This window comes from Peromyscus eremicus, chromosome 6 (genome assembly GCF_949786415.1).
Source record: "Peromyscus eremicus chromosome 6, PerEre_H2_v1, whole genome shotgun sequence".
Classification (NCBI taxonomy): Eukaryota; Metazoa; Chordata; class Mammalia; order Rodentia; family Cricetidae; genus Peromyscus; species Peromyscus eremicus.
In genome coordinates, this window is record NC_081421.1 from 81,160,035 (window position 1) to 81,186,036 (window position 26,002).

The following is a 26,002-nucleotide window of genomic DNA, read 5'->3' on the forward strand; positions in this document are numbered from 1 at the left end:
CAGAAGACAGGAGGTAGCCATGTCCTCCCAGAGCTCCAGTACCTGCATTCTACCCTACTATGTCAGAACCCAGATCATCTCATTAAAGAACCTTAGAGTCTGCCCTTTGACTGACTGGCAAAGCTTTTAATTGGCTTGCCCTGTCATACTGCTAGACATAAAGGGGACATCCCCAGCTTAAAGAAGTAGTTCTCCAGCTGGAGTAGAGTGTCTCAAGAGGTAGGCAGGGTGCAAGAACCAGCAGTCCACACTCACTCAACTTTTATGGGAGCGAGAGACTGTTCCTCTATCCCAAGCTAGTTTTTCTTTTTCTCTATCTCACAGACAGGAACCTTACTGGAACCTTTTAAGAGCTGGAGAAAGCGGTTCTTCTCTGAGACGGCAGAGATGGGGAGTGGAATCAGTGCTGAGGACAAAGAACTTGCCAAGAGGTCCAAGGAGCTGGAAAGGAAGCTGCAGGAGGATGCTGATAAGGAAGCCAAGACTGTCAAGCTGCTGTTGCTTGGTGAGTGGCATGGGCAGACGAACTAGCGGAGGGGAAGATTATTTACCACTCTCTTTGCTTTTCGGCTGGGTTGATGGGGTCTGGCAACCCCACGGAGAGGGGAAGGCCAGGCGTGTTCTTCTCATCCTGGTCCAGTCTCAAGCTAGGAAACCAAACAGAGCTTAGAGCTAAGTTAATATGGAGCCTGCAGTCACCCCAAGGGGACCCAGCATGTCGGGGTCACTGGAATTGTTTTACTTTTCCTTGACTAGGAATAGTGCAAGGACAAAGCTGGGCCACCCAACGGCAACAACCCCTTTTGTTGTTGTTGTTGTTGTTGTTGTTGTTGTTGTTGTTGTTGTTCAACAGCTACCTGGAACCCTGGCCATGCAGGCAGGCACACACCAGATCTCCAGTCAGAGAACTGTGGCATACAATAAGTAAACAGGACTCTCTCTCAGCAATGGATTCATAAAGCGCCACCACACAGTAGCAATACATAGTCTCAAGGAGAAGCCTACTGGTTTCTGCTAAGTATACTGGGTCCTTCTCCTTGCTCTCAAAATAAATGTTGGAGAACCTGGTAGGGAGGGGAGACCCACAGGGAAGATAGAGCCTTTAACAAATGCCCTCCTGGCTTTCTATTAAGCAATTGCTCTAAAGCCCCTGGCATCTGGAAGGCTCATCAGCTTGATGCATTCTAAGCAGATCACTGGTTGGTGCCGGGATGAAAAAGCACCTCCGTGGGTCAGTCGTGGAAACCGATCACGGCTTCAACAGAAAATAAGAAACTGACACCTGGCCTGCTCACAAAAACACAAGAAACAAAAACACCAATGGTACTACTGAAGTGGGATCGCTGGATCTATGGAGCAGAAAGCTGGCTGCCTGGGACAGGTTTCCATAAAGAACCCGGAGACTGGGGCAGTAAAGACCAAAGACACACTAAAGGGGCCTATTTGTAAGCTGGACCCAGGCTCCGAGGAATTCAGGAGTTACACAGAACAGAGGCTCCAAGACCAAGGCTCCGAGGAATTCAGGAGTTACACCGGAACAGAGGCTGTAGGGACAGATCTGTTAAGCCTAAACAGATTGTCTAGGTCCAGGGTAAGCAGCTTAGAAGAAACGGCACAGGCAAGGTGGGAGGAGATTGGGGGATCAGGTCAGCAGAGGCCTGGAAGGACTCTGGGTTCTTGGTGGGCAAGAGGCCAGCCTAAATAAGGACATTAGAAGGTTTTGGCTACAACAGACACCATCATGGTAGGGAAAAAGTGTCTCGATGAAGAGCCCCAGCTCTTTCTACTTGACTGTGAATATTTTAAAGGAATTTCTATGAGTCTATCAGTGGTTCCCAATGGGGAGACTTTCGAGTCCCAGGGACACACGATATGTCTGGAGATATTTGGTTGTCACAACTAAGAGTGGGAAGCTAGTAGCCTCTAGTGGGTAGAGACCAGGAAAGGTTCTAAACAGCTTATAGTGCATAGGGCAGCCATAAAAAGAAAGAAAGAAAGAAAGAAAGAAAGAAAGAAAGAAAGAAAGAAAGAAAGAAAGAAAGAAAGAAAGAAAGAAAGAAAGAAAGAAAATCTAGCCCTTGGGCTGGAGAGATGGCTCAGAGGTTAGGAGCACAGGCTGCTCTTCCAGAGGTCCAGAGTTCAATTCCCAGCAACCACATGATGGCTCACAACCATCTATAATGAGATCTGGTGCCCTCTTCTGGCATGCAGGCATACATGCAAGCAGAACACTCTATATATAATAAATAAATCTTTAAAAAAAAAAAAAAAAAAAAGAAAATCTAGCCCTCGATGTAAATAGCTAATGGGGACAAACTGCTCTAAGTCCAGGTCGAATGGCCTGAGCTCAGGGTGTCTCTCAATAAGTCTCCCGGAAACACTGTTCACACACCATCTTCTGGACCACTGGGGGAAACTGACAGCATGGCCATTTCCCTTCCAGGTGCTGGAGAGTCAGGAAAGAGCACTATCGTCAAGCAGATGAAGTGAGTGGCAACAGAAGCCCGGGAGGACTGAGGTGGGGGAGCAGGAGCCAGAGTCAATGTGTGCAGAAGGGTCCTTAGCTCCAAGGAACCCTGGACTAAAGGACCCGATTTTTAATGTCCTTCTCCTCACCCTGCACTTAGAGACAGCAGTAGAAATACAGGTGGATTCCTGTGACCCTGATGTCCCCTAGAGTCCCAATCCCTTAGGTCTGGTTCCTCAGGTCCTGCTAAAAAGTTTAGTGTCTGTTCCTTGAAGGATCATTCACCAGGATGGATACTCACCCGAAGAATGCCTAGAGTTCAAATCTGTCATCTATGGGAACGTGCTGCAGTCCATCCTGGCCATCATCAGAGCCATGTCCACACTAGGCATTGACTATGCTGAACCAAGTTGTGCGGTACGTGATTAATGTTATCTGGTTCAGGGTGGAAGCAGGAGAAGAAATAGACAAGAAACCAACAAACCACAAGGAAAGTCGGGTAAGAAAAAGTTCCGTGTAACTCAAATCGCATCTGCTAAGCTTCAAATCATCTTAGTCCTGGGAGAGTAAACAACCTCTACCTTTATAACAAATGCTTACAAAATTGACTCCTAGCATCTTTTTGCCTTCTAATCTTATTTTATCACTTAAATTCTCTCTTTGAGCTTCTTGCCCTAGCCACGGGACTTTTATAAGCTAATCTACTAGCCTTTTATACACTGAAATACACTAGGGTGTGTATTTCAGGGCCATTGTAGCCTTTACATTTCCAGTCCCTGCAGCAAAGGACCTGTATTTTCTAGCCGTCCACTTTCAGCCTAATCTGAAGTCTAAAACCTGAAGGGTCACCTGGGACTATCCTCTAGGCATCCCAGAGCTGGCTACATCTGGAGAGCACGCTCAGTAAATTAGCATGTGTCCTTAAACTGCACCTTCCCCGAGACTGTCCTGCCTCAGGCTTTGGTAGCAGCACAAAGTGTTTCCCATTCTGTAAATCCCCAGAAATCTCCTGGCAAGTCCCTAACTTCTCCTAGCTCATTCTCAGCCACCTTTCTGGGTTACACAGGATGCCGGTCGACAACTTAACAACCTGGCGGACTCCACGGAGGAGGGGACCATGCCTCCTGAGCTGGTGGAGGTCATCAGGAAGTTGTGGAAGGACAGTGGAGTTCAAGCCTGCTTTGACAGAGCTGCAGAGTTTCAGCTCAATGACTCGGCATCTTAGTAAGACTCTGGGGAGATGGGGCGTGGGGGGCCAGGGGGCGGGGATGCCATTCAGGAGAAATCTCACCCAGCCTTAAGTTCCAGGTAGTGGGAGCTGCAGACCCACACAAACTGAGCTTAAGGCTGTGGGGACATCTGCCAGTTCCCACTGTTTTATAGTCCTTTCTACTGCCTCCCTGAAGCCTATGAAGTTGAAGACACAAAATTCAAAACAGAGGCCCCGCTTAGCAGCCCTTGGTCCTATCTCAAGAGGCAAACCAAAGGAAGACGGTCAGACACTAGGAAACCCATCAACTTTGCAGAGCTGGCTCCAATAAGATAAGGGACACAGTTATCAGCCCCCAACAGTACAGTATCAGAAGTGGGCATGAGCTGTAAGACCACACAGACCCGTGTTATGTTATCATTTAGTTTCTGGAAGCCTCCCTTACTAAGGTTCTGTCCCTGCTAGGTGCACAACATACTCTATATAGCCCTTGTTTATACACTAGCCTGCAAGGTCCATGAGCCCCATTTTCTAGTAGAAAACCTGCAGTCCGGAGAAGTTAGTGAACTGGGCAAAGCTATGCATAAACAGCAGAGGCTGCACTTGGGTCCAGGTCGGCACGAGGACAAAGCTGAGTTTTATAGTATGCCACAGTGCTTTCTTGTTCGGGGTTGAGACAGGGTCTCACTCTGTAGCCAAAGCTGGCCTGAAACTCAGTCCTCCTGCCTCAGTCTCCCAAGTAATCCCTCTGAAGTTTTCCTTTATCTGTAAAGTGGGGGCATGAAATCTCAAAGTCTTCTAAGATTTAGTGAGAATTTAAATGTGAAAATACATAGTGTACATTAGACATTCACGTCAATTTTCCTTCCTTCTCCATATTAAGTCATTGTATTTCACATCTGCCCTCTCTCTACCCTTCGTGAACTTCCTCATGTTCTTATGAAAACTTCTGCACACACGAAAGTGGAACACACAGTGAACCATCTGGCTGGCAGTTGACTCATGGCCACTCTTAGCTCACTTTACGCCCCCTCCCTGGATTAAAGTACCCTGCAGCTATCAATTCGTCCTGACAATTACATTATGTATTTAAAATGCAAAGAAGAAATCCTATCGTCATACCTAAATATTCAATAACTCCTTAATATCTCCAAATACCAGTGTTCATATTCCCCAGTTTGACTGAGGAGAGAAGGTCCACACATTGCCTTATCTTGTGTCTTCAAAGTCTCTTTCAATCTACTCCTGTCTCTTGATGGAACTTGGGACACGTATTTGAACAGTCTTATTGAAAGGCTTAGGGCAGGACACTTGCCTCACGTGGGTGTGGCCCTCTGCCCTCCCGCTTCTCAAGCACTTGCACGATCCTGGATTCCGTGCTGTGGACTCCAGTCCTGCTTCCATCACTGTATTAGCTGTGTGACTCAGGGGGAGACCCTTCGCCTCTTCTAGTCTTGACTTTGAAGACTGTAACATCACCAACGCCACTCTTCTCGCTAGCTACCTGAACCAGCTAGACCGGATTACAGACCCTGACTACCTCCCTAATGAGCAAGACGTGCTTCGATCCAGAGTCAAAACCACAGGCATCATTGAAACCAAGTTTTCGGTTAAAGATTTGAATTTCAGGTCAGCATTCAGTTCCCTGGGGCATCTCAGGTCTCATAGCATGTTTCTTGGCCTCTGCTGAAGCCCAATCCGATTACTGTCCTCCTCCTCCTGCCTCTCCTATTTCTGATTTTGCTACTAACTGGCCCCAAGCAGCCGCCTCTCAGGATGAATACCAAAGGCAAATGAGTCACATGTTGGTCACACCCATGAGAACAGCTGTTTCTTCCCTTAGGATGTTTGACGTGGGAGGGCAGAGATCAGAGAGAAAGAAGTGGATCCACTGCTTTGAGGGAGTCACCTGCATCATTTTCTGTGCGGCTCTCAGTGCCTATGACATGGTGCTGGTGGAAGATGATGAAGTGGTGAGTGGCATTTACTCCAGTTTCAGTGGGGCTGGTTTTCATGACCCCTTCTCTAAACCTTGTCATTCCACTGCCCAACTGGCTAAGACCGGCAGCCCAGACATCTCCTAGCAGAGAGCAATCTCTAACTCCACAAACCCCCTTTTCTGCTGCAGGTTCTAAGTTAATACTTCAAAACTCCAAATTTCCTGAGCACGAGTTTGGTCTGAGATTAGGAGTGCAAGCACTGCATGGCCATCACAAAGTTCAAGAGGAAGTGAGGCTAAGTGGAAGGAGATAGATGAAATAGGCATTGCAAGGACTTAAGATGTCTATCTATATGCCAGTTCCCTTCTCTTGAGTCCGAGATAAAGACATCAACGATGTGAAAACACTAATTTCCTTGCTAGCCAGATGCCCAACAGAAAATACAGCTTTTATCCTAAGTCACTCCAGCTTTGGTCTATCCTACTTCACTTCAGATTTAGTAGCGTTCACAGTAGAACACTCTGTACCTTTTAGCCAAGATGTCTTGTAGCCAAGATGTCATTATTCACGTTCCAAGGTCGATTCCATTTTACCCTCAGTTTACCAGGTATTCAAGTATCAACAGCAGGAGCATTAACAGTGAAGAAAGGCTACAAGTCAGTTTTCCCTGATTACCTGACAAAAAGGAATTCAAGTCAGCTGATGGCACACTTCAGGTCCCTAAAGGGCTTGTTCCCTAAACACTCACCTGACGTGGGCACCAGCTAACTCAGGATTCTGCAGACACATCTCTCCTTCTCTCTCAAAGTAGCTATGAGAAAAGAAGAGGTTCTGGTGGTATGGCACTGGGAAATCCTGCAGCCCGTACCTGTGGATCCCCTGACAGAGGCCTAGCAAAATCATCTTGGAGATGCAAATAAAGAAGTGCTAACTGGGCCTGGTTTCGGCCTAACAGCAGCACTATGCATGTTACCTAGACTCTGGCAGCTAAAGATCTCCACACATAGGTATTCCTATAGCCAGCTATGATGGATACCACTGATACATCCACTTTAGCCTTCTTAACTCTATAAGGAAACTGAGACTCTGGGCTGCTAATACTCTCTCTCAGATCAGAGCTATTAAAATGACAGAAAGGAGATCTGAATGTTTGGTTGTACCTCACCACAGTAAAAACAGATGATCTGATCCCCTGCTTTCCTTTTATATTGGGAACACTGGGCTGTTCAGTTAGAACAGGAATAAACAGACATCTATCCCACAAGCTGATCTGCTATTTCCCACAATGTTGCCTCCCCAGAATCGCATGCATGAGTCTCTGCATCTGTTCAACAGCATCTGTAACCACAAGTTCTTTGCGGCCACTTCCATCGTCCTCTTCCTCAACAAGAAGGACCTCTTTGAGGAGAAAATTAAGAAAGTCCACCTCAGTATTTGTTTTCCGGAGTATGATGGTAGGTGCAGACTGCTGCAGACAAGAGTGATGTAGTGATGGGACCACCTCATTCCACAGGCCAAAAGCATATAAAGGATTTTGCCTTAAAGGATACCTACCCAGAAGCAAAAGTGGAGACATGGAGACTTTTCCTCCATTCCCTTGTTTAACTCAAGTAAGAAGCACCTGCATGCACCACAGAGTCCTCACTCCCCAGTCACCTGCAAGCACCACAGAGCCCTCACTCCCATTACCTGCATGCACCACAGAGTCCTCACTCCCCAGTCACCTGCATGCACCACAGAGCCCTCACTCCCCAGTCACTTGCATGCACCACAGAGCCCTCACTCCCCAGTCAGCTGCATGCACAACAGAGCCCTCACTCCCCAGTCACCTGCATGCACCACAGAGTCCTCACTCCCCACAGTAAGCTGCATGCACCACAGATCCTCACTCCTCATGACAGTCGCTGACCATATTTGTCTAACACAATACTCCAAGAAGCAAATCAGTCACCTAAAAATTGAGCCCTTACAGGCTAATTTATTCCACCTCACTAATTTTTTAAAACCAGGGAACAACTCCTATGAGGACGCTGGGAATTATATCAAGAGCCAGTTCCTTGACCTCAACATGAGAAAAGATGTCAAAGAAATCTACAGTCACATGACTTGTGCTACAGACACACAGAATGTCAAATTTGTGTTCGATGCAGTCACAGACATTATCATCAAGGAAAACCTCAAGGACTGTGGGCTCTTTTAATGCTCAGTCAGCCCCTCAGGTATACATTCTACAAGCAGGCTGAGAATCGGAAAGACCTCGTGCAGAAAACTAGTCAACAAGTACCGGGACATGACAACTAAGCCCATTCTGTTGGAGATACAGAAGGCATGCTTGCAAGCGTTTTTCAAGTAGTGCAGCTAGTCGGTTTAAAGACTGCATGGGCAAGGATCCTAAGACCCAGGTTCCAGTACTGGTTCTGCTCAGCACAACTGAAACACTTCATTTTCTGAAGCAAAATTCCCCCATCTGTATAATGAAGGTAACTTCCTTCCCTATTTCACAGGGCTATTCTGAAGAGCACAACCCTAACTGAAGGAAAAACACATGGAAGGAAGCTGCTGTGGTTGGCCACAGAAAGCCCATAAAGGCTGCAACTGAAGGATTTCCACACTTGCTCATTAAAATAAACTATCTCAAAGTGTAAGAGCAAATCTTCCTTACAATGAGCGATGAACTATTAAAAATTAAACCTGGCCCTGGGTTTCTATTAGCAGATCAATATGCCTCAGCTCAGGGACCTGGATCACTAGAGAGGAGATGTGAGCCTACTCATTTCGAAGGCACTCATTCAGAAATGATCATCTTTATTAAAAAACAAATGATCTCTCTCCCCTACCCTGGTTCCCAAACAGCTTCCTTTCTCTCTATAAAGAACTGCTTAGCTATAGAGGAGTGTCTGGCTGAATTTGAGGACATCAACATACTCCCACTTAGGACTCCAGCGCCGCCACTTCTGTATCACAGAATCCGAACAAGAGAGCAATCTGAATTCTCATGCCAACTGCTACATGCTTCACAAGAACAAAAGCGATTGCTGAGCTTGCTTTAGGCACTGGAAATTTTTGCAGCTGGGTCCACGTGAGGCTGGCTGCAAACATCTTCCCAAACAAACCGGGGATAAATTATTCCTTTGAACTCCTCTGAGGGGAAATGAAGCTTGCATTTATCTTGACAGGAGGTGGTGAAACCATGTATAGATTTAGCATTTACAACTACTAGTGAGGAAAGACACTTGGCATCCATGGTTTAGTATATAAAAGAAAGTGTCAATTAAAACGAAAATCTGCTCCTTGCCAGAAACACCCATTCACACTTAGCTGCTTCCAGCAATATTAATACTAGAGAGCCAGCCAGCCTCAGGAGCTTGAAATGCACCAAAGAACCAATCTGAGACCACTGAAATGAGGATTCACTTAATGGTCTGAATGAGCAAACGAACACACATGCACACCCCAATCTGCCAGAATTACCATAGGAACTACTCTAGGTATGGCTATTAGTAACAACAACAACAACAACAAAAAACCCTTAAAACAAAAATAAATAAAAAACAAACCCCATCTGGGCAAAGCACTTACAGAAAAGGTAATATAAGGACTACTTTAAATGGCACGCCCCAGCCATCACCAATCTGTCCATTCTAACTCAGTGTACAATGACTTTTGAGAGTGTTTTAGATCATGAATCCCTATAGCAGGATGAGGAAGGCTATGGATCTCTCTTCAGAGCAATATTTTGCTTTTCCCATTTTTATGAGATGGGGTCTCATTGTACTGCCAAAATCACTCTTGAGTTTGTGAGTTCAAGAGATGCATCTGCTTCCGTCTGGTGAAGAGCAGGACTACAGGCATGCACCAACACCCCCATCTCAGAATGCTTTTTTAAAAAAAGATTCATTCTTATGTGTATGAGTGTTTTGCCTGCATGTATGTCTGTGAAGAACTTGTAAGCCAGGGTTCCACTGACATCAGAAAAGGCTGTCAGACCCCTGGAACTAGTTCCAGATGGTTGTGAGCTACCATGCAGGTACTGGGAACAGAACGCAGGTCCCTGGAAGAGCAACCAGTGTTCTTAAACCACTGAGCCATCACTCTGTCCCTTAGAATGCTTTAAAATGCCTAAGATAAAATTCAGACTTACAAAGGAAACAAGCGAATTAAACAATTTGATCTGTAGACTCTGGAGCTTTTTGTTTTTGTTTTGAACCGGAGCTGAGGACCAAATCCAGGGCCTTGCGCTTTCTAGGCAAGAGCTCTACCACTGAGCTAAATCCCCAACCCCTTCTTTTTTTTTTGACTCTGGAGCTTTTGAACCCCCAACTTAAGAAACCGAGTTAGGGCCAGTAGTACTGTCACACAGCTTTAAGTCCAGCATGTACTGGAGGCAGAGGCAAGAGGGTCTGTGAGTTCCAGGCCAGCCAGGAATACAGAATGAGACCCTGCCTCAAAAACCAGAACCCAGAGTATGGTCGTCTATTCAGGCCCCAAACAGCTTTACTCCATTTGCCTCCCCTCCGGACTGCACTGACCTCTTTGCTTCTCTTTATCTCTGGCTACTAATATTCACACAAAACTTGCCCTCTAGTGTAAGAGCCAGTGGAATAGGACTTCTGGCAGAACAATAAAATTCTCAAGCCAAAAACAGAGTTGCATTTTAACCCTCTCCTGTTTTCTGACGGATATTTTAATGTTTAACTGGCTCACAAACTCACATCCTTGCACGCACATCTCACCAAATTGTTTTCTTGGCAGACGGAGGGGAAACAGTGACTCCCGAAAGGGCCGTCTTCCAGGTTTTCAGTTGATGTTAGGATGCGGTCACATACACCACCTAACACCGCGGGCCCCCGCCACCCACTCATCTGTACCTTAGAAGTCAAACGGACTTTCAGAACTTGGCCAGGACTCCCCTCCGAGGAGAGGGACGCGGCTGGTGTTGCCATCGATCCTTACCCAGCGTGGCCTGGCAGGCTGACACTGCCCCTCCATTTCACTCTTCAGACTACAGAGAAAGGCAATCTTTACTTTTACGTAAGTGGCCTGTTTGGTTGTTTGTTTGTTTTTGTTTTTAACGGTGTCTCGCTGTGTAGACCATGCTGGCCTCAAACTCACAGAAATCCACCCGTCTCTGTCTCCCAGTTGTTGGGATTAAAGGTGTGAACAACCAGGCTAATGAGCCTATTTTGATTATGTACATGAAAAGCCTTTTGTGTAAAAACACAAAAAGGGCCTAAAACCAAATCTACACCATGTAGTCTGCTGTTTTTTCTTTTGCCTCATTAAAAATTGACATTAGTCACCACTGTTAGATGTCATATCCCTTGTAAGCCAGCAGAATCTTCTCACTAACCCAGCCCTATTGGCATCTACTGTGACCTTAGTTCTTAGAATGCTGTATTCAGAAGGAACTCTCTAAGATAAACAGGTTCCCAAACTGAACTTAGCACAAAATATAAACAAATTTGTTTGCTTGATGGCCTGAGTTCCTGTTTACAGCCTTCGGATAGCAGACTGTGAGGCACTTCCCTACCACAGCATGATTAAAGTGACAACCCGGATAGAGACTACTAAAATGTCACATCAACCTGATGAGTTGAGGTTAATACTATGATGACACGATAAGACAAATAGTGTATAAATCTACTTATCTGCAGTACTTAAAAGCATGAAAAACAAGAGAATGACGGTTACCAGGGCCTGGAAGGAAGAAGGAACTGGGGATTACTATTTAGTATGTAGAGCTTACAACTAGGAGAAGAAATAAATTTCACGACAGTGGGAATATATTAATGTTATCCAACTATATACTTAATTATAAAACTTGGAGTTCTTGTTACGTATTCTTTCCTGCAGTAAAAATAATGGAAAAATAATCAGCAATGTGCTAGTACACTTTCTGTGGGTAAATGAATGATACACAGAAGCAGCACCAGACATTCAGAGAAAGACACACATCCTTGAAGAGTTCCTACTCTGACCACAACACTTACACTGTCCGAATCACTGTTCCCTGCTGTCCTGAAGGTGCCACAGCAGCATTTCAACCCCACTCTCTACTTGGAGATATGCCGTAGACCAATCTGTGCTGGTAATGCTGGGAGAAGGTGAAGGGTGAAGAGCGCTTACTTCCCACTGCCCTCTCTACCCAGCACAGCCCCCGGAGGACTTCACTGTTGGCCAGGGCCTGCCAGTGCTAAAGCCTCTGGGGGTGCTGCCTGTTAACAACGTGAAGTCTCTGGGAGGTCAGACAGGCATACTGAGATAGCGGAAGGGAACACACCAGTGTGAATAGAAAATAAAGATGGTTGAAATATAAAGCAAAGACCTTTACCCTGTTTCATAAAAAAACAGAAATTCAGGATCAACAAACATTCATGTCCTCAAAATGGAAGCAATGCTGTGCACCAGCTACTGTAAACACGTGTTGTAAGACATTACTTTTTTTGCAGTGTAGTATAATCCTGATTATCAGAAAGCACATTAAAATACATCTTCAAATGTTATTTCTATCTGGTCAAATGATAGATTATCACACCTGGAGACAGTAATTCAGTGCAGCCCATCTTTGGACAACACAAGAGGAATGTAAGACTGAAAATGACCTGTTCAGAACAGAACCCAGTACTCAAGTTACTCCCAGTCTCCTAAGACTTCTCAGAGGTCTCAGGACTTTTGTCCCACATGAGCAAAGATAAAAAGTAATTTCTTGTATTCTATCTTTGGGGAATCTGATAAACAAACTTTTCAGTTAAAATGTCTGAGTAGCCCAAAGAATATTGAGGTGGGCCTGGAGACAGGTAGAAGATGATATGATAGGCCAGATCACACAAAATCAATTTGGCCAATGTTAATACACTGCAATAATGTGTCACTAATTATTGATTACTTCTGCCACCTTGTGATCCCTGTAAGTGCTGCGTATTCATCTGTTACTACATATAGTCACTTGTCATGGGATTTTTAAACCTTTCACTGCATAAATAAATTTACACAAATGAAGTAGAAATAAATGTTTGGATGTCCCAACGCCTTTGAAAATTTGTATAAAAATTAAATAATCTGCACCTAAGATGTAGGAGTGTTTTTTGAACCAACATTCCTCACACCAATTGTCTGTATGAAAGGCACTTTAAAGGCATGTTTGAAAATAAGTTTACAAAAAAATTTTAAGACATTTTTGTTTCCTGTGTATGAGTGTTTTGCCTCTCTATGTGTGTGTGTGTGTATGTGCACCACTTGCACCTGGTGCCTACAAAAGAGGGTGTTGGCCGGGCGGTGGTGGCGCACGCCTTTAATCCCAGCACTCGGGAGGCAGAGGCTGGCGGATTTCTGTGAGTTCGAGGCCAGCCTGGGCTACCAAGTGAGTTCCAGAAAAGGCGCAAAGCTACACAGAGAAACCCTGTCTCAAAAAACCAAAAAAAAAAAAAAAAAAAAAAAAAAGAGGGTGTTACAAGCCCAGGAACTGGAGTTACAGATAGCTATGAGCTGCCCTGTGGGTGCTGGGAACTGGAAGAGCGGTCAGTGCTCTTAACTACTGAGTCACTCCCTAACACCCAGGAGTATTTCTAAGTTACTGATAAAATAAAAACCTGTCATTCACTAGTGACTGTCAGATTATGCATGGTCTGTAAAGAATAGTGTTCTTGCTAATATTAGTCTGTCCTGTTCTTTTGGCACAAGTTGCTCAAGGAATTTAGTATTTAAAAACAAAAACAAAAACAAAAACCCCCACATTTTCCCAGGATGTCTTTGTGAGTTTTAATTTAGTTCAGTTTAGTCAGGGAATCTGCAAAAATTAATCATGTACCCCAGGTGTCACCTCTTATTTCTGAGAAGATCTGAGCTGTGTCAGGCATGGTATTAGGTGGGGAAAAAAACAACAACAACCCTATAACTGTACTACCCTGACTCATTCTTTTTTTGTTTGTTTGTTTTTTCGAGACAGGGTTTCTCTGCGTAGCTTTGAAGCCTGTCCTGGAACTCACTTTGTAGACCAGGCTGGCCTCAAACTCAGAGATCCACCTGCCTCTGCCTCCTGAGTGCTGGGATTAAAGGCGTGCGCCACCACACCCAGCCCGACTCATTCTAAAGTATGTTGTCCTCCACAGAAGTAGGTCAAAAACAGTAATCGTGTATGTGTTCATGTGTGTGTGTGTGTGTGTGTGTGTGTGTGTATAAAATACAATGAAGGAACACAGACCTTAACCATTCTGGAAATCAGTTTCCTAGCTTCTAATAATTCATATCGAAACCAAGTTTCCATGGCAAGCCTCTAGATGTCCTGTATTTTCTCTTGTGCTTATTAGAAACAATATAATAATGTACAGTGGTCACAGAGTGACATGGAGAGCTGTGTCTGATCCAGGTCAGGTCTCTGGTTTATACTATGGAGCCTGAGGAAGAACACAATAATTACCTGGCAGTAGAGGCAAAGAAACTAAGATAACATTTTCCTTACAGTTTAGTAGCAACCATATAAGAAACGCACGATACCCAAACACTAACATCCACCAACCTGAGTGCTATTTAGCTTCAACCAGAGGACTGTGATCAACATCCTCAACATCTGGAAGAGGGAAAAGTCCAAGGAAGTTCTTTAACCAGAACGAGACTGATTTTACTTTCTATGTGACTTCAATCCACCAAGGAGTCGGCAGCAGTGCTAACCGGAGGGACAGGGATGTGACTGGGACCAGTCAGGGCAAAGCGGCACCATCTAAAGCCACAATGACAGCCAGCAACAGCAGCCAGGAAAGGGCACGTGCTGAATGAATGAGAAAAGCCAGCAGTGCCAGGTGGTGGGCACATGTGTCTATCCCAGCCCTCGGGAGGCAGAGGCTGGTGGAGATCTGTGAGTTCAAGGCCAGCCTGGTCTACAGACAGCCAGGACTGCTACAAAGAGAAACCCTATCTTGAAAAACCAAAAAGAAGCCAGCAGTTATTTCTGGCTAAAAAGTCTATGTGCATGTATAATAATATATTTGAGAATTTTAAAAAGAAACTTTTTTTAATTGGTCCACTTATTCTATGATTTCAGCAACGTGTAAACAGTAACAACCCATCAGTTAAATGATACTGTGAGTCAGAGCTGTACAATTTAGAACTCAAACTATCCAAGATGAAAATACTATGTCAAGATCCACTGATAAACATCTGTCATAGTTTTGGGAACTTCACGGCAGAAGGTGTAGTATCACAAGGCAGAACTGATTAGGTAAGGAAAGACAGTCCATTAGGAGAATGCCTCCTATCTGCCCAAGCTTTCACTCAGGAGAAGCTATGGCTATCAACAACAAAGGCTATGGCTGCCGACCTCCCAACTACGGCTCCCTTACTGCTTTTTATTCATTAGACAGTAATCTTCTAGATGAGTTCTTAGACAGTCCAAAGGTCTGGCCACCTCAAAATGAACATTATCCATCACAAAACTCCAGCATTTTCCAGATGAAACCTTTGGCTTCTTTCATTTTAAGTATCAATCTTTTTTCCTCCAGGCTCAAAGGATATTCAACGTCTACATTCTGACTCTGCCTAAGAAATGTTCTTCAAAATACAAATTAGTGATTTGAAAGTGTGGCTGAACAGCAACACTTTAGAATTTATAGATTAACAGCCCACAGCCAAGAAGTCAGTCTCTTCAGACGGTGTTAGGTGATTTCCGCATCCCTCCCTCCCCTGACCAGGTCATCTCTAAAAACTCAAACTGCCTCCCTTCTGTTCTAAAGGAAGGTACCTGGATAGTAAGAATGATTTCATGTAAACAGAAAGTAAATAAAAGTGGTATATAGAGGCAAAGAAGTAGAGAATTTCTATTTTTAATTAACAGAAAGGTTTAAAAAATAGACAGATTCAAATGAAAATACAAAATGCATTCTACAGTAAAATTAAATTTGGATTATCTATTATTTTAATTATCAAGACCATTTCATTAAACCCAAAGTATAGAAAAGTTATGAAAACATCATTTCACTAGTTCTCATTTCTGGATGTTTTTATATTACAGAATACAATAAAGGAAAGACAAATTCAGAGTAAGACTTATGAACCCCTTACACTGTGGAATTAAGTCAATTGCTGATTGAAATCAAGACTTTTCTTTCTTACAGATGGTATTTTCCTAGCCCTAAAGAAATGCTTGTCAGATAATAGTTATACTGTCTGCATAATAATGATTTCCCACGATAATTAAAACTTTTTAAAGCTGCCAGCAAGGGCACTGGTCATTGTGGCTTGCTTTCTGAAGCAGTTCTGACCACCAACCTTTTAAATGAGTAGGAGGTAACATCAAAAGATGAAATGGATCCAACCTAAAAAGACTGGACCTCAAAAGGCACTGCTCAAACTACTGATCTGAAATGCTCAAACGCATTTTCTCTGTTTGCCATCCCTCAGTGGTCCGCTCAGTGTTTCATGACATTTGCTATAGACTGTACAGAAGGACTGTAGCTCTCACAAGCATGTAAATCGGGAAGCTGGGTTATGACTCATATCCCTTGTACATAGACCGGACATAAAGCCCTCAGTCCTACATTTGATAATACTATTACATCAAGGAACTAGACTTTCAGAGACCTCTTTCTATTTAAACCCACTCTCAGACAAAGGCCAAAGCATACTCAGCAGAGGAAAAGGAAACAGAAGACAGGATTTCCAGAAAGGACTAGTTACAAGCAGGAGCAATCCTGGACTCTTTACTCACCATTTTAATACTGCTGCCAACTGTAACAGATTAAAATCTGTACACATGACAAAGTGGAAAAAAGTCCCAAAATGCAAGTTTTAGAAAAAGAACATACTGACTGAGGATTACTACTACAACATGGCTACAGTAGAAACGATGGCGAACAGGGATTTGGCACCACATTTACAAAGGAAAAGCATGCACTGTTAATACATTTTAGATGTCTTCCAACAAAAAAGGCCACAAAGATGGAAAACAAGGGGCACCTTATACAAAATTCCCCAAGACTGAGACAAACAGGCAAGAATCAAAGTGGTCAGTTTAGCAGATCTGTAGCAGCAAGTCATTGGTTCTCAATTTAGCAATTTGCATCTCTAATTGACAGTCATCCTGGGTGTGTCTGTCAAGAAGCGGAGTTTGCCTTATTACGTCAGTACTCATCTAGTAATTTGGTAATCAGCATAACAAGATTAACCTTCCACCATAAGCTTAAAGAAATAAGAGCTAGAAGCAGACTGTCGAGCTCTCCAAAGTAACTGCTGTTTAGAAGCCACCATGGCACTGTAAACATGACAGGAACATAGATTTCATTCAGAAAAGCTGTATTAATGTAGTCCCAATAACCAGGAAGAATTTTAATTATGGAAATATTACACCTGACTGTACCAAGAGTTAAAAACAAACAGTTCCTACTAAGAGGAATATTTTCAAGATGTCTGCTCACATCATGTGCATAGTTAAGACCGGGTTCTCAGAAGATTCTTTTGCAAACAAGTAAGGTTTTTTTTAGTTTTTCTTCTCTTAATGAGAAAAACCTTAGAAATTAACTACTGGTGATTTGTTAAAAAGAAGAAAAAAGTAAGCTACATATTTAAGTTCTGGAATGCAGCACCTCAACTTCAATATGCCCTGAACATTTGAGATTATAAAATCCAATGATGCCTTGGTGAGTCACGCACACTTTACAGTTGTTCCAATTCCAATGTCTGACTTGAACATCTCATGCCAACTAAACATTCCCTAATACAGAAGATTGTGTTAAAGAGTGCTAAGAGTCTGCATGCTGCTGCCATTCCCTGGTCCCGTCATGCTTGTAGCTGACTCAAGACACAGCAGATGATGATGTCTGGTCTCAACACTCCTCACTGTAGTAGCTAAAAAAGAAGAACATTGTTAATTAGAGAAACATTTACAAAGGCAAAACACACCACTACACCACTGTAACTAAACTGTCTAACATTTTACCTTTTACTATGGCCATCTTCTCAATAAAGTCCACATTCCTTTAAGTTGTTTTTAATGATGACATCTGTAACAGCATCAAAAACAAACTGCACATTTTTGGTGTCTGTGGCACAGGTGAAGTGAGTGTAGATCTCCTTGGTATCTTTTCTTCGGTTCAGATCTTCAAACTGGCACTGAATGTAAGCTGCTGCCTCTTCGTATGTATTGGAACCTGACACAGACAACCAACATTGTCAGCTCAAGTTCTAAAGCTGCCTGCACCCAGCTGAGTGAGGCCATCGGTATCTACTTAAGAAAGGCAGCACAACACAATCGGGTACAAACATACTGTCATTAGGATTTTCTATAATCATTAGATTCTTCATAAAAACAGACTAGCACTGTACTAAAATAAAATCATCACACACAAGGGATGAGGAAAATAACAAGTTTCACTTCCTCTTCATTTACATTCCAGCTGAAAAAGAAATATAGACAGTATACAAAGGAGGTAGAAGAGTAAGTGGGTCCATTTCTATAGAAAGCAACTGTTGAAAACAGCACATTTTGCCCCTTGGAGTGATCCTGAAATAAGGATTCCAAAAAGGTAAAGCATTCACTTCAAAATCCTTTCCAAGAGGCAAATGCAAAGACAAACTAGCAGATGGGAAAGAAGTGGGACCCTAGTTACACACTTTGACACAGGGTCTCTCTCACCCCTGACTGGCTTCAAACTCCTGACTTTCCTACCTCCTGCATCCTCTCCAGTGCTAAGACTCAGGCATGACCTTCGCACACAGCCAGCAGCACACTTTAAAGGGTGAGTTCCATCTCAATGGAGCGGCTGCTGTTTAAGGAGGAGGGGCAAGAGAGGATCAACAGTAAGCCTTATTTTCGGTATTTATAACTAGCACTAGTCATGTACCTTCTATACCATCTCTTGGCCTTGGGAAGCCTTTAGTAGACTTAGAAACTGCCTTTTAACGCCAGGTAAACTATAAAGACGACGTGCAGCTGTTTCCATAGACCAGAGGCTATTTTCAGTGAGATCCAGCATGACAAGAAGTATCAACTGAGGACTGGGAAAGAATACCACATACAATAAAGAACTAAAGGAAGAATACTTTGTAGGTGCCTAAAGCATACTTCTTGAAATCAGAAAGAAAGCCTCTAAATTAGAAAGGACAGTAAGAGAAAAGAGAATTTTTTTTTTTTTTTTTTTTTTTTTTTTTAACAATTTTTTTTTTTAAAGATTTATTTATTATGTATACAGTGTTCGGTCTGCAAGTATCCCTGCAGCCCAGAAGAGGGCACCAGATCTCATTACAGATGGTTGTGAGCCACGATGTGGTTGCTGGGAATTGAACTCAGGACCTTTGGAAGAGCAAGCAGTGCTCTTAACCTCTGAGCCATCTCTCCAGCCCCCGAGAAAAGAGAATTTTATCCAGTAAGAACACAGACTGATGCCTGGTAAACCAGGACTGTAGGAATCCTTAAGTCTCAGAACAAAGTCGGTGGGAAACAGTCTTGAAGTTCACAACAAAATGGTGTGATATCGAAGGATCTTCCCTGTGTGCAGTGAGCCATTCAACATCAACGTCAACCTTTCTAATCCATCCTCAACTTGTTTACTTTCTACAAACACATCTAATTCTCACCTCTCGTTCCTTACTCTGAAGAGATGACATTCTTAACATTCCTAAAGCCAAAGGGTTTAAACTATCCCTCAACAGTTCAGAACTCGAGTACTTCTCCTCTGGTTTAAGAGGGATCTTCCATGCGGTTAAGGAAACCAAAGGCTCTGTGGTGAGGCCAGTGTTGCACCCTCAGAAATGGGGTTGGGGTGGGGGAATCAAAGCCCTATATAATAAAGTTTTTTAGAATGCTAAAGTTTTGTTTGTTTGTAATTTTATGTGTAGGTATATGCACGTGTACAGGTGCCTGTGGAATCCAGAAGAGGGCACTGGATCCCCTGGAACTGGAGTTACAGGTGGTTATAACCCAACATATGGGTTCTGGGAACCAAATCTGAATCCTCTGTAAAAGCTGCACGTAATCTTTACCATTGAGCAATCCTTCTATGTCCCCCATAATGATAAAGAAATTTCACCAAATAGATATTTAACCATTTTTAAGTATGTTACTCTAGAAACACTTAGTATATTCATGACACTGTATAACCACTATCACCCTAGTTCCAGTTATCATTCGAGCAAAGTACTCTTATTATCATTAAGTAACATGCCCACACCCCAAAAACATGCTTCCTTTTTCTAAGGATTTGCCTATTTTAGATACATTATATAAAAGGAGCCACACACTATGTGACTTTTGTGTTTGGATTCTTTTACTTAGCATAGTGTTTTTGAGGTTTATCCAAGATATTTAGTTCTCTTTATGACTAAGTTAATACTCTACACATATGCCACAATTTGCTTATTCCTTTATGCTAACTTGAATCTTAATTCTTTCTTTTCCCACCTACTTGTAAACATTGTTTCAATTACCGCTGCTTCTTCTCTTTTGTTATGGGATTACCATTTAGCCTATGAACATTTTCTCTCTCTCCCCTTTAGATCCCTCTGGTCACAGGCAGCCTAGGCTTGTCTTTAGTTCTCTTAGTTACCTGCGTACCTAGCACTTCTCTCTCCATTCTACTTGCATACTCTTTAAAAACAGTCAGCTCACCGGGTGGCGGTGGCGCACGCCTTTAATCCCAGCACTTGGGAGGCAGAGGCAGGCGGATCTCTGTGAGTTCAAGGCCAGCCTGGTCTACAAAGCAAGTTCCAGGACAGTTATCTGCACATGATACTGCTGACCACTCACTACTCTTTACTTTGAAAACATGTCCCTTGCTTTCTTTAAAAAAAAAAAAAAAATTATTATACTAATTTATTTATGAGCAGTTATGGGTGTATGTATACGGGCTCATGCATGCCACAGAGTACATGTGCTGGTCAGAGGGCATCTTTCAGGAGTGAGTTCTTTCTTCTGTAATATAAGTCCCAGGGACTGAACTCAGGTCATCAAGCTTTGCAGCAAGCACCTTTACCTGCTGAGCCATCTCACTGGCCCACTACCCTTACTTTTTAAGATACTGATTCTTTTCTTTTATATCCTTTACAAACCTTTATTTCTCTCCTGTTGATAGCTAGCATTTTTCTCTTACCTTTTTCTCTCTCCTCATTTTATATTCCTCTTTCCAGTCACTTCCTCCATTCTCCACTATGTTAATTACTGATGTTCTCAAATGTGTGTGTGTGTGTGTGTGTGTGTGTGTGTGTGTAAAAAATCTAACCTCTCCCTATGTTCCTAACATATCACACTACCTAAAAGCCATCTCTATGTGGTTACTCCACAGATCCTGCTAAACCAACACTCCTAAGTATGAATTCAGACCATAGCAAAAGCATTCAACGGAGACAGAAGTGCAGACACATTTGACTTCCTCACGTGTCTCAGATAATGAGAGCCTTCCATGGAAACAGCTAACTCGGACCTTTCACAGCTTTCATAGTGGTAGAGTCCTGCATCCTTGTTTGTGATCCCTAATCTCAAATAACTGACAGGCCTACGGCTTTTTCCCTTCTTTATCCATAACCACAGTCCTTTCCTAGGACCTTGAACTGAGGTTATGCAACCCAGTGCAGCCTCACTGTTTGAACGGAGGAGACACAGAAATGGTGGCAACGCCATCTTTCATCTTAGAACTGAACAGCCAAGGTTGGTGAGTGGACAGGAAAGAGAGAATACACGTGGAGTTGAGGAAAGAGGTAAGGACGAAGGTCACTCCACTAGAGAGGTGCCCAGCAATGACTTCAGTCTGAATTTCGTTCTTAGACCCACCTATATCCTGCCCTTGGCTTCTAGGATGCACCTCCTGGTTCCTGCCAACAGGTTTGATTGTATCCTGAGACGGCCCTTACTAAGCACTTTCCTGCCCTCACCACACTGCTGCTAGAGCACCGTCCTACAGTGTGTACCCACTGAAACTCTTCACGGGTTCCTCACGGCCACAGTCGGAGGGAGACAGAAGGCGGGCCTCATCCCTCTACCACTTAAATTCCACTACTGCCATATTCCATTTGTTAGCCTCCACACTGTCTTACATGCGATTCCCCTCCTCGAAATGCTGTATTCTACCTAATGACTTCCTTTTAATAACTCACATAACTGTTACTGCCCCTAGAGAAAGAATACACTGGCTCCATCTACTACCTCTACTTCTGATAATATATATTTACATTATAAAGCTATTTGTGAATTTCTTTCTGGAACTAATGTTAGTTTCTTAAGAGATTTTGTTTTTATATCTCTTTGAACATATGCTAAAATTTAATCTTTATACTTTACTTTCCTCAAAAAATCGGGACACTGGCCTCTAAAGTACTGCTCTGAAGTGAAGGGATCTTACTCAGACGCTTACTGCGGCGCCCACTGTCAGTGAATGTGTGAGTCATCAGTGCTGACCTAAAACACAGCGCCAAGACCTCTTGACCTTTACCTGTGTATTCCGGGTAACAGATCGTTAATGGGCTCCTCTTTATTTTTTCCTCAAAAAGGTCTTTCTTATTAAGAAAGAGGATGATTGACGTGTCTGTAAACCATTTGTTGTTACAAATGCTGTCAAACAATTTCATGCTTTCATGCATCCGGTTCTGAAAAACAAACAGGGTTATGACGACAAGTTAGCAGCAAAATGAAAAGCAGATTAATTTACATACCAAGAGGTTTAAGACAGCAAAATGAATTCATGGAAGTAAGTTAGGCATTAACATAACTTGAAGCTGAGTCAATCCTGATTTATGTGATTCTTGGGGTTAGGGGATGAAAAGGGGTAGCTGACAAGATGCACTCTGTCCACATAATGTGGTTACCAAGAGCAAACAGGGAATGGTTTTGGAAATCTAACCTCACTGACAAGAAAATAAAAGGCATTAAGTTTTGGTTTCAGTGAGTAAATAGTGGCAACCTATCTTCCTGGGAGTTATGTTCATTTCCTAGATGTATCAGATGGATTTTTATCCAAAGCTTCAACATACCATTTCTTCATCCTCAGCCAGAACAAGATCATAGTCACTGAGGGCCACACAAAAGATAATTGCTGTCACTCCCTCAAAACAGTGAATCCATTTTTTCCGTTCTGATCTTTGGCCACCTACATCAAACATTCTGAGTAAAGAAAGAAAGCACAGATTCAGCAAAGTCACATTTATATTTCTCTCTAGTCTGTCACGGTTAAGAACTTCCCCATTATCACACATTCAAACCCCATTTATAACAGAAAAGACAAGGGTCAAATCAACTGTGTCTAAATAATTGTCAGTGGCTAAAAGTAGAGCCCACAGCTGAGCCTCCTCCCTTTCAAAACATGCACTAGATGTGCCAAATGTCAGCAGAGTTAAGAACTAAAAATGGATTAAAGGAAGGAAGGAAAGGAAAGGATAAAGAAGAGCTGACCAGTACAGCATAAGACAACTGCAGCCATAACAACCAGTATTTGTTGGGTGTGTGCCGTGGTGCCAGGCACTGCCCTAGACCACCTGGCACACCAACTCCAGTTTCTATAGACTTGCCTCAGCCCGCTATGCTGCCTCTCAAACTGGCTTGTTTGTGCACACCCAACTTGCATTCTGAGTCCCAAGTCTATCTGCCTTGTGTTAATAAAAAGCATATAAGGAAAATTATGGAAAAAAATAAATTTTATATTAGGATTCTAAGAATTTGATCAATAACTTTCTTAAAATCCTTGTGCCAATTTTGGGGGCAATGACTATAATCTCAGCATTTTGGAGACTGAGGAAGAATGGCAAGTTCAAGGCCAGCCTGTGGTACACAGCCAAGACTGTCTCAAAAATAAATACACTTAACCAGTATTTCTCAATACTATATCTTGTTTGAACCTAATCAGCAGCAGCAAAGCCTCAACTGTTCACACACTATGTTCTAGTCCAGATTTGTTTTAGACTTCCAAGAGCTAAGTTTGTTAACAGTGTCCGTTTTTACTTCCTACAATGATGGGAACAGCTGCCCTACTTTGTCTTTAGTCAATACCTGAGTCTGAATGGGTCAGCATCCAAATGCTCACACACTCTCAAGATCTGTATCTGAAAGCACTGCAAGTTTTTAAAGGCTAGTGTCTGCTACACTGGTATAGTGAGTGAAAAGTTCAGTAACTCAGAGCCTAAATTTCCAGGGGTTTTTCACCCCTACATATTAAGAGAAGTAAGATACATGTCATTTCTCTAATTATGATTGATGTGACTGTTCATCCTATCACTTCCTGACCCAACTCTTCCTTTTGGAGGACCTTGCAGTTCTTTGCAACCTTTGGTCTTGCATGACAGCTAAATGATTAATCACAAATTGGCCTTAATCCAGAGTCTTTTTGAAGGTTTTAGAAAAGCTAACATTTCACCATACAAATCTTTCTAAGAGAGGCATATTAGTACACCAATAATTCCAGTTTACATTTCATTTTCTATAAACTCCATAAAACTAGCAGAATGCTATAAATTCCCAAGTCTGCCTTTTAGTACACAGTAACACAGTATTATTCACTAACAGATCAACATTTTATAAACATTACCTCATAACTGAGAGGCAAGTAAGCAATTACACAATGCCTTGCATATGGTAGATGCTCAATAAATGTTTGAATAAATGGATAGTGGTTTTGCCTAGAGAGAAGAGGAAAAGGAAGAGGTGATAGTACTTCATAATCAGAGATCTACATGCCAATAATAAAGTAGATGTGGCACTTTAATCTGATTTGGCTACTGATCCCAAATAGAAAGAGAGTAATTTGACTCGGTACTGGTCCTTGCATAAGAAAGACAAGGTTACCTAGCTAAAGATCAATCTATGACATCAACCAAAAGTGTTTCCCACCTAAATATTGGTCTTGGTATTTAATTAGAACTGAATTACTCATTTGATAGTACACAAACATCTCATTCCTATGACTTCACAGGGCCTTCCACACAGTTTCTTCTGATTTGTTAATTAAGTTCGTCAGTACTTAAGTAGCCAGTTTACCCTAAAACCACTCACCAGGTTTCAAATCCAGTTTAGTGTGTTAAGATTCCAATACCTTACCAGGCGCTGGTGACGCACGCCTTTAATGCCAGCACTCGGGAGGCAGAGGCAGGCGGATCTCTGAGTTTGAGGCCAGCCTGGTCTACAGAGTGAGTGAGTTTCAGGACAGCCTGGGCTACACAGAGAAACCCTGTCTCAAAAAAACAACCAAACAAAAAGATTCTAATACCTTGCTGGACGGTAGTGGTACACACCTTTAATCTTTAATCCCAGCACTCAGAAGGCAAAGGCCAGTGAGTCTCTGAGTTCCAGGCCAGCCTGGACTACAAAGTGAGTTACAGGACAGCTAAGGATACGCAGAGAAACCCTGTCTTAACACCGCCCCTCAAAAAAAAAAAAAAAAAAAAAAAAAAAAAAAAAAGATTCCAATACCTCCACCGGTCCTAGTGTTGAAGTCCTGTGTGGACTTCATAAATCCTGACTCTTCGTTTGAGGATCTGAGGTAGTGGTTCCCTATGTATGCAATAATGCTGACTTTCACATATCACACATAATCATAACCAAGTAGCTTCTTAAAAACTTATCATGCATTGAAGGAGAAAAGGTTACTTCCAACCTCAAAGGTCACAAACACAGAAAAAAAGGAACCAAAAACAGTTTTAGTATATTTAAAAGGCCATTAACAAAAAGAGAAGTGGAGGCTTTTTCTTAGAATGACTGGTGCTATGAGAAAATTCTTTTAACACACTAGAACGTCCTCTAAACAATGGCTGCTTACGTCATCACACCACCGTAAAACACCTATTCCCAGGCCTATTTCTGCATCGCGCTACAACTGAATTGAGCACAGTGCTATGCGTTATCAATACAAAAGCCAAGCCAGGTTTAGCTCCACCCCACTAAACTTCACAGGAAGGGACCAGTGAGGAGTGATGCTGCTAAGAAAATATTTCTGTTCTAATATTGCAGTGTCAGGACAAAGCCATTTGTGAAAGATAGTTTCTACCCATTTAGTACTTCTGACAACAGCCAATACCTATTTGACAACTAAGAAAAAACGTCTTGAAAATCAATGTGAACAACACAAATTGGCAATTACATGAATGACTCTAACGATAGGTAAATTGTTACTTAATTTTACATTCAATTTCCTCTAAATGGATATAAATACTGATGCTACCTGGAGGAAAAAAAAATGTGTGGGCTTCAATCGGATGCAACATGAAGCTAATGGTCGATAAATATATTAAGTTTCTACACCAAGGAACACTGCTTACAAAAACCTTACACCCCTATAGAGAAGCTAACTAAGGGAGATTAATAAGCCAGGTGTGGTGATGTATGCCTGTAATCCCAGCACTCACTCAGCAGGCAGAAGCAGAGGATGCAAGTTTGAGGCCAACCTGGTCTACAAAGCAAGTACCAGGTCATCCAGGTCTATA

At 42.7% G+C, this 26,002-nt stretch overlaps 2 protein-coding genes across 3 annotated transcripts in view; one reads left to right on the forward strand and one right to left on the reverse strand.

Moving 5' to 3' along the window:
• The first annotated feature begins 387 nt into the window (after nt 1-387).
• Nucleotides 388-7,898, forward strand: Gnat2 (G protein subunit alpha transducin 2). 2 transcript variants are annotated; one of them, XM_059264959.1, is made up of 9 exons: nt 388-505; nt 2,444-2,486; nt 2,743-2,881; nt 3,361-3,384; nt 3,534-3,691; nt 5,178-5,306; nt 5,521-5,650; nt 6,918-7,071; nt 7,627-7,898. In XM_059264959.1, the coding sequence occupies exons 1-9, from the start codon at nt 388-390 to the stop codon at nt 7,815-7,817; spliced, it is 1,086 nt and encodes a 361-aa protein (XP_059120942.1). In that variant the 3' UTR covers nt 7,818-7,898. The 2 variants fall into 2 exon arrangements, with proteins under 2 accessions (XP_059120942.1, XP_059120943.1); XM_059264960.1 differs by lacking the exon at nt 3,361-3,384 and having other exon boundaries at nt 2,743-2,884.
• Nucleotides 7,899-15,415: 7,517 nt separating this feature from the next.
• Gnai3 (G protein subunit alpha i3) overlaps nt 15,416-26,002 on the reverse strand; it is a 42,388-nt gene continuing 31,801 nt past the window's right edge. The window contains exons 6-9 of the mRNA XM_059266082.1: nt 22,565-22,694; nt 22,027-22,180; nt 17,544-17,754; nt 15,416-17,452 (exon numbers count right to left, since the gene is read on the reverse strand). Coding sequence (XP_059122065.1) covers nt 17,564-17,754; nt 22,027-22,180; nt 22,565-22,694 — 475 coding nt within the window. The 3' untranslated portion in view covers nt 15,416-17,452; nt 17,544-17,563. The remainder of the gene's footprint in view (nt 17,453-17,543; nt 17,755-22,026; nt 22,181-22,564; nt 22,695-26,002) is intronic.

Excerpts from the sequence above, each read along its gene's own strand:
- Gnat2 (XM_059264959.1), top strand. The coding sequence starts at position 388 with ATGGGGAGTGGAATCAGTGCTGAGGACAAAGAACTTGCCAAGAGGTCC. Across the intron at positions 2,882-3,360 it reads ACTATGCTGAACCAAGTTGT|AGCACGCTCAGTAAATTAGC; the intron begins GCGGTACGTGAT and ends CTACATCTGGAG. Across the intron at positions 3,385-3,533 it reads CGCTCAGTAAATTAGCATGT|GATGCCGGTCGACAACTTAA; the intron begins GTCCTTAAACTG and ends TGGGTTACACAG.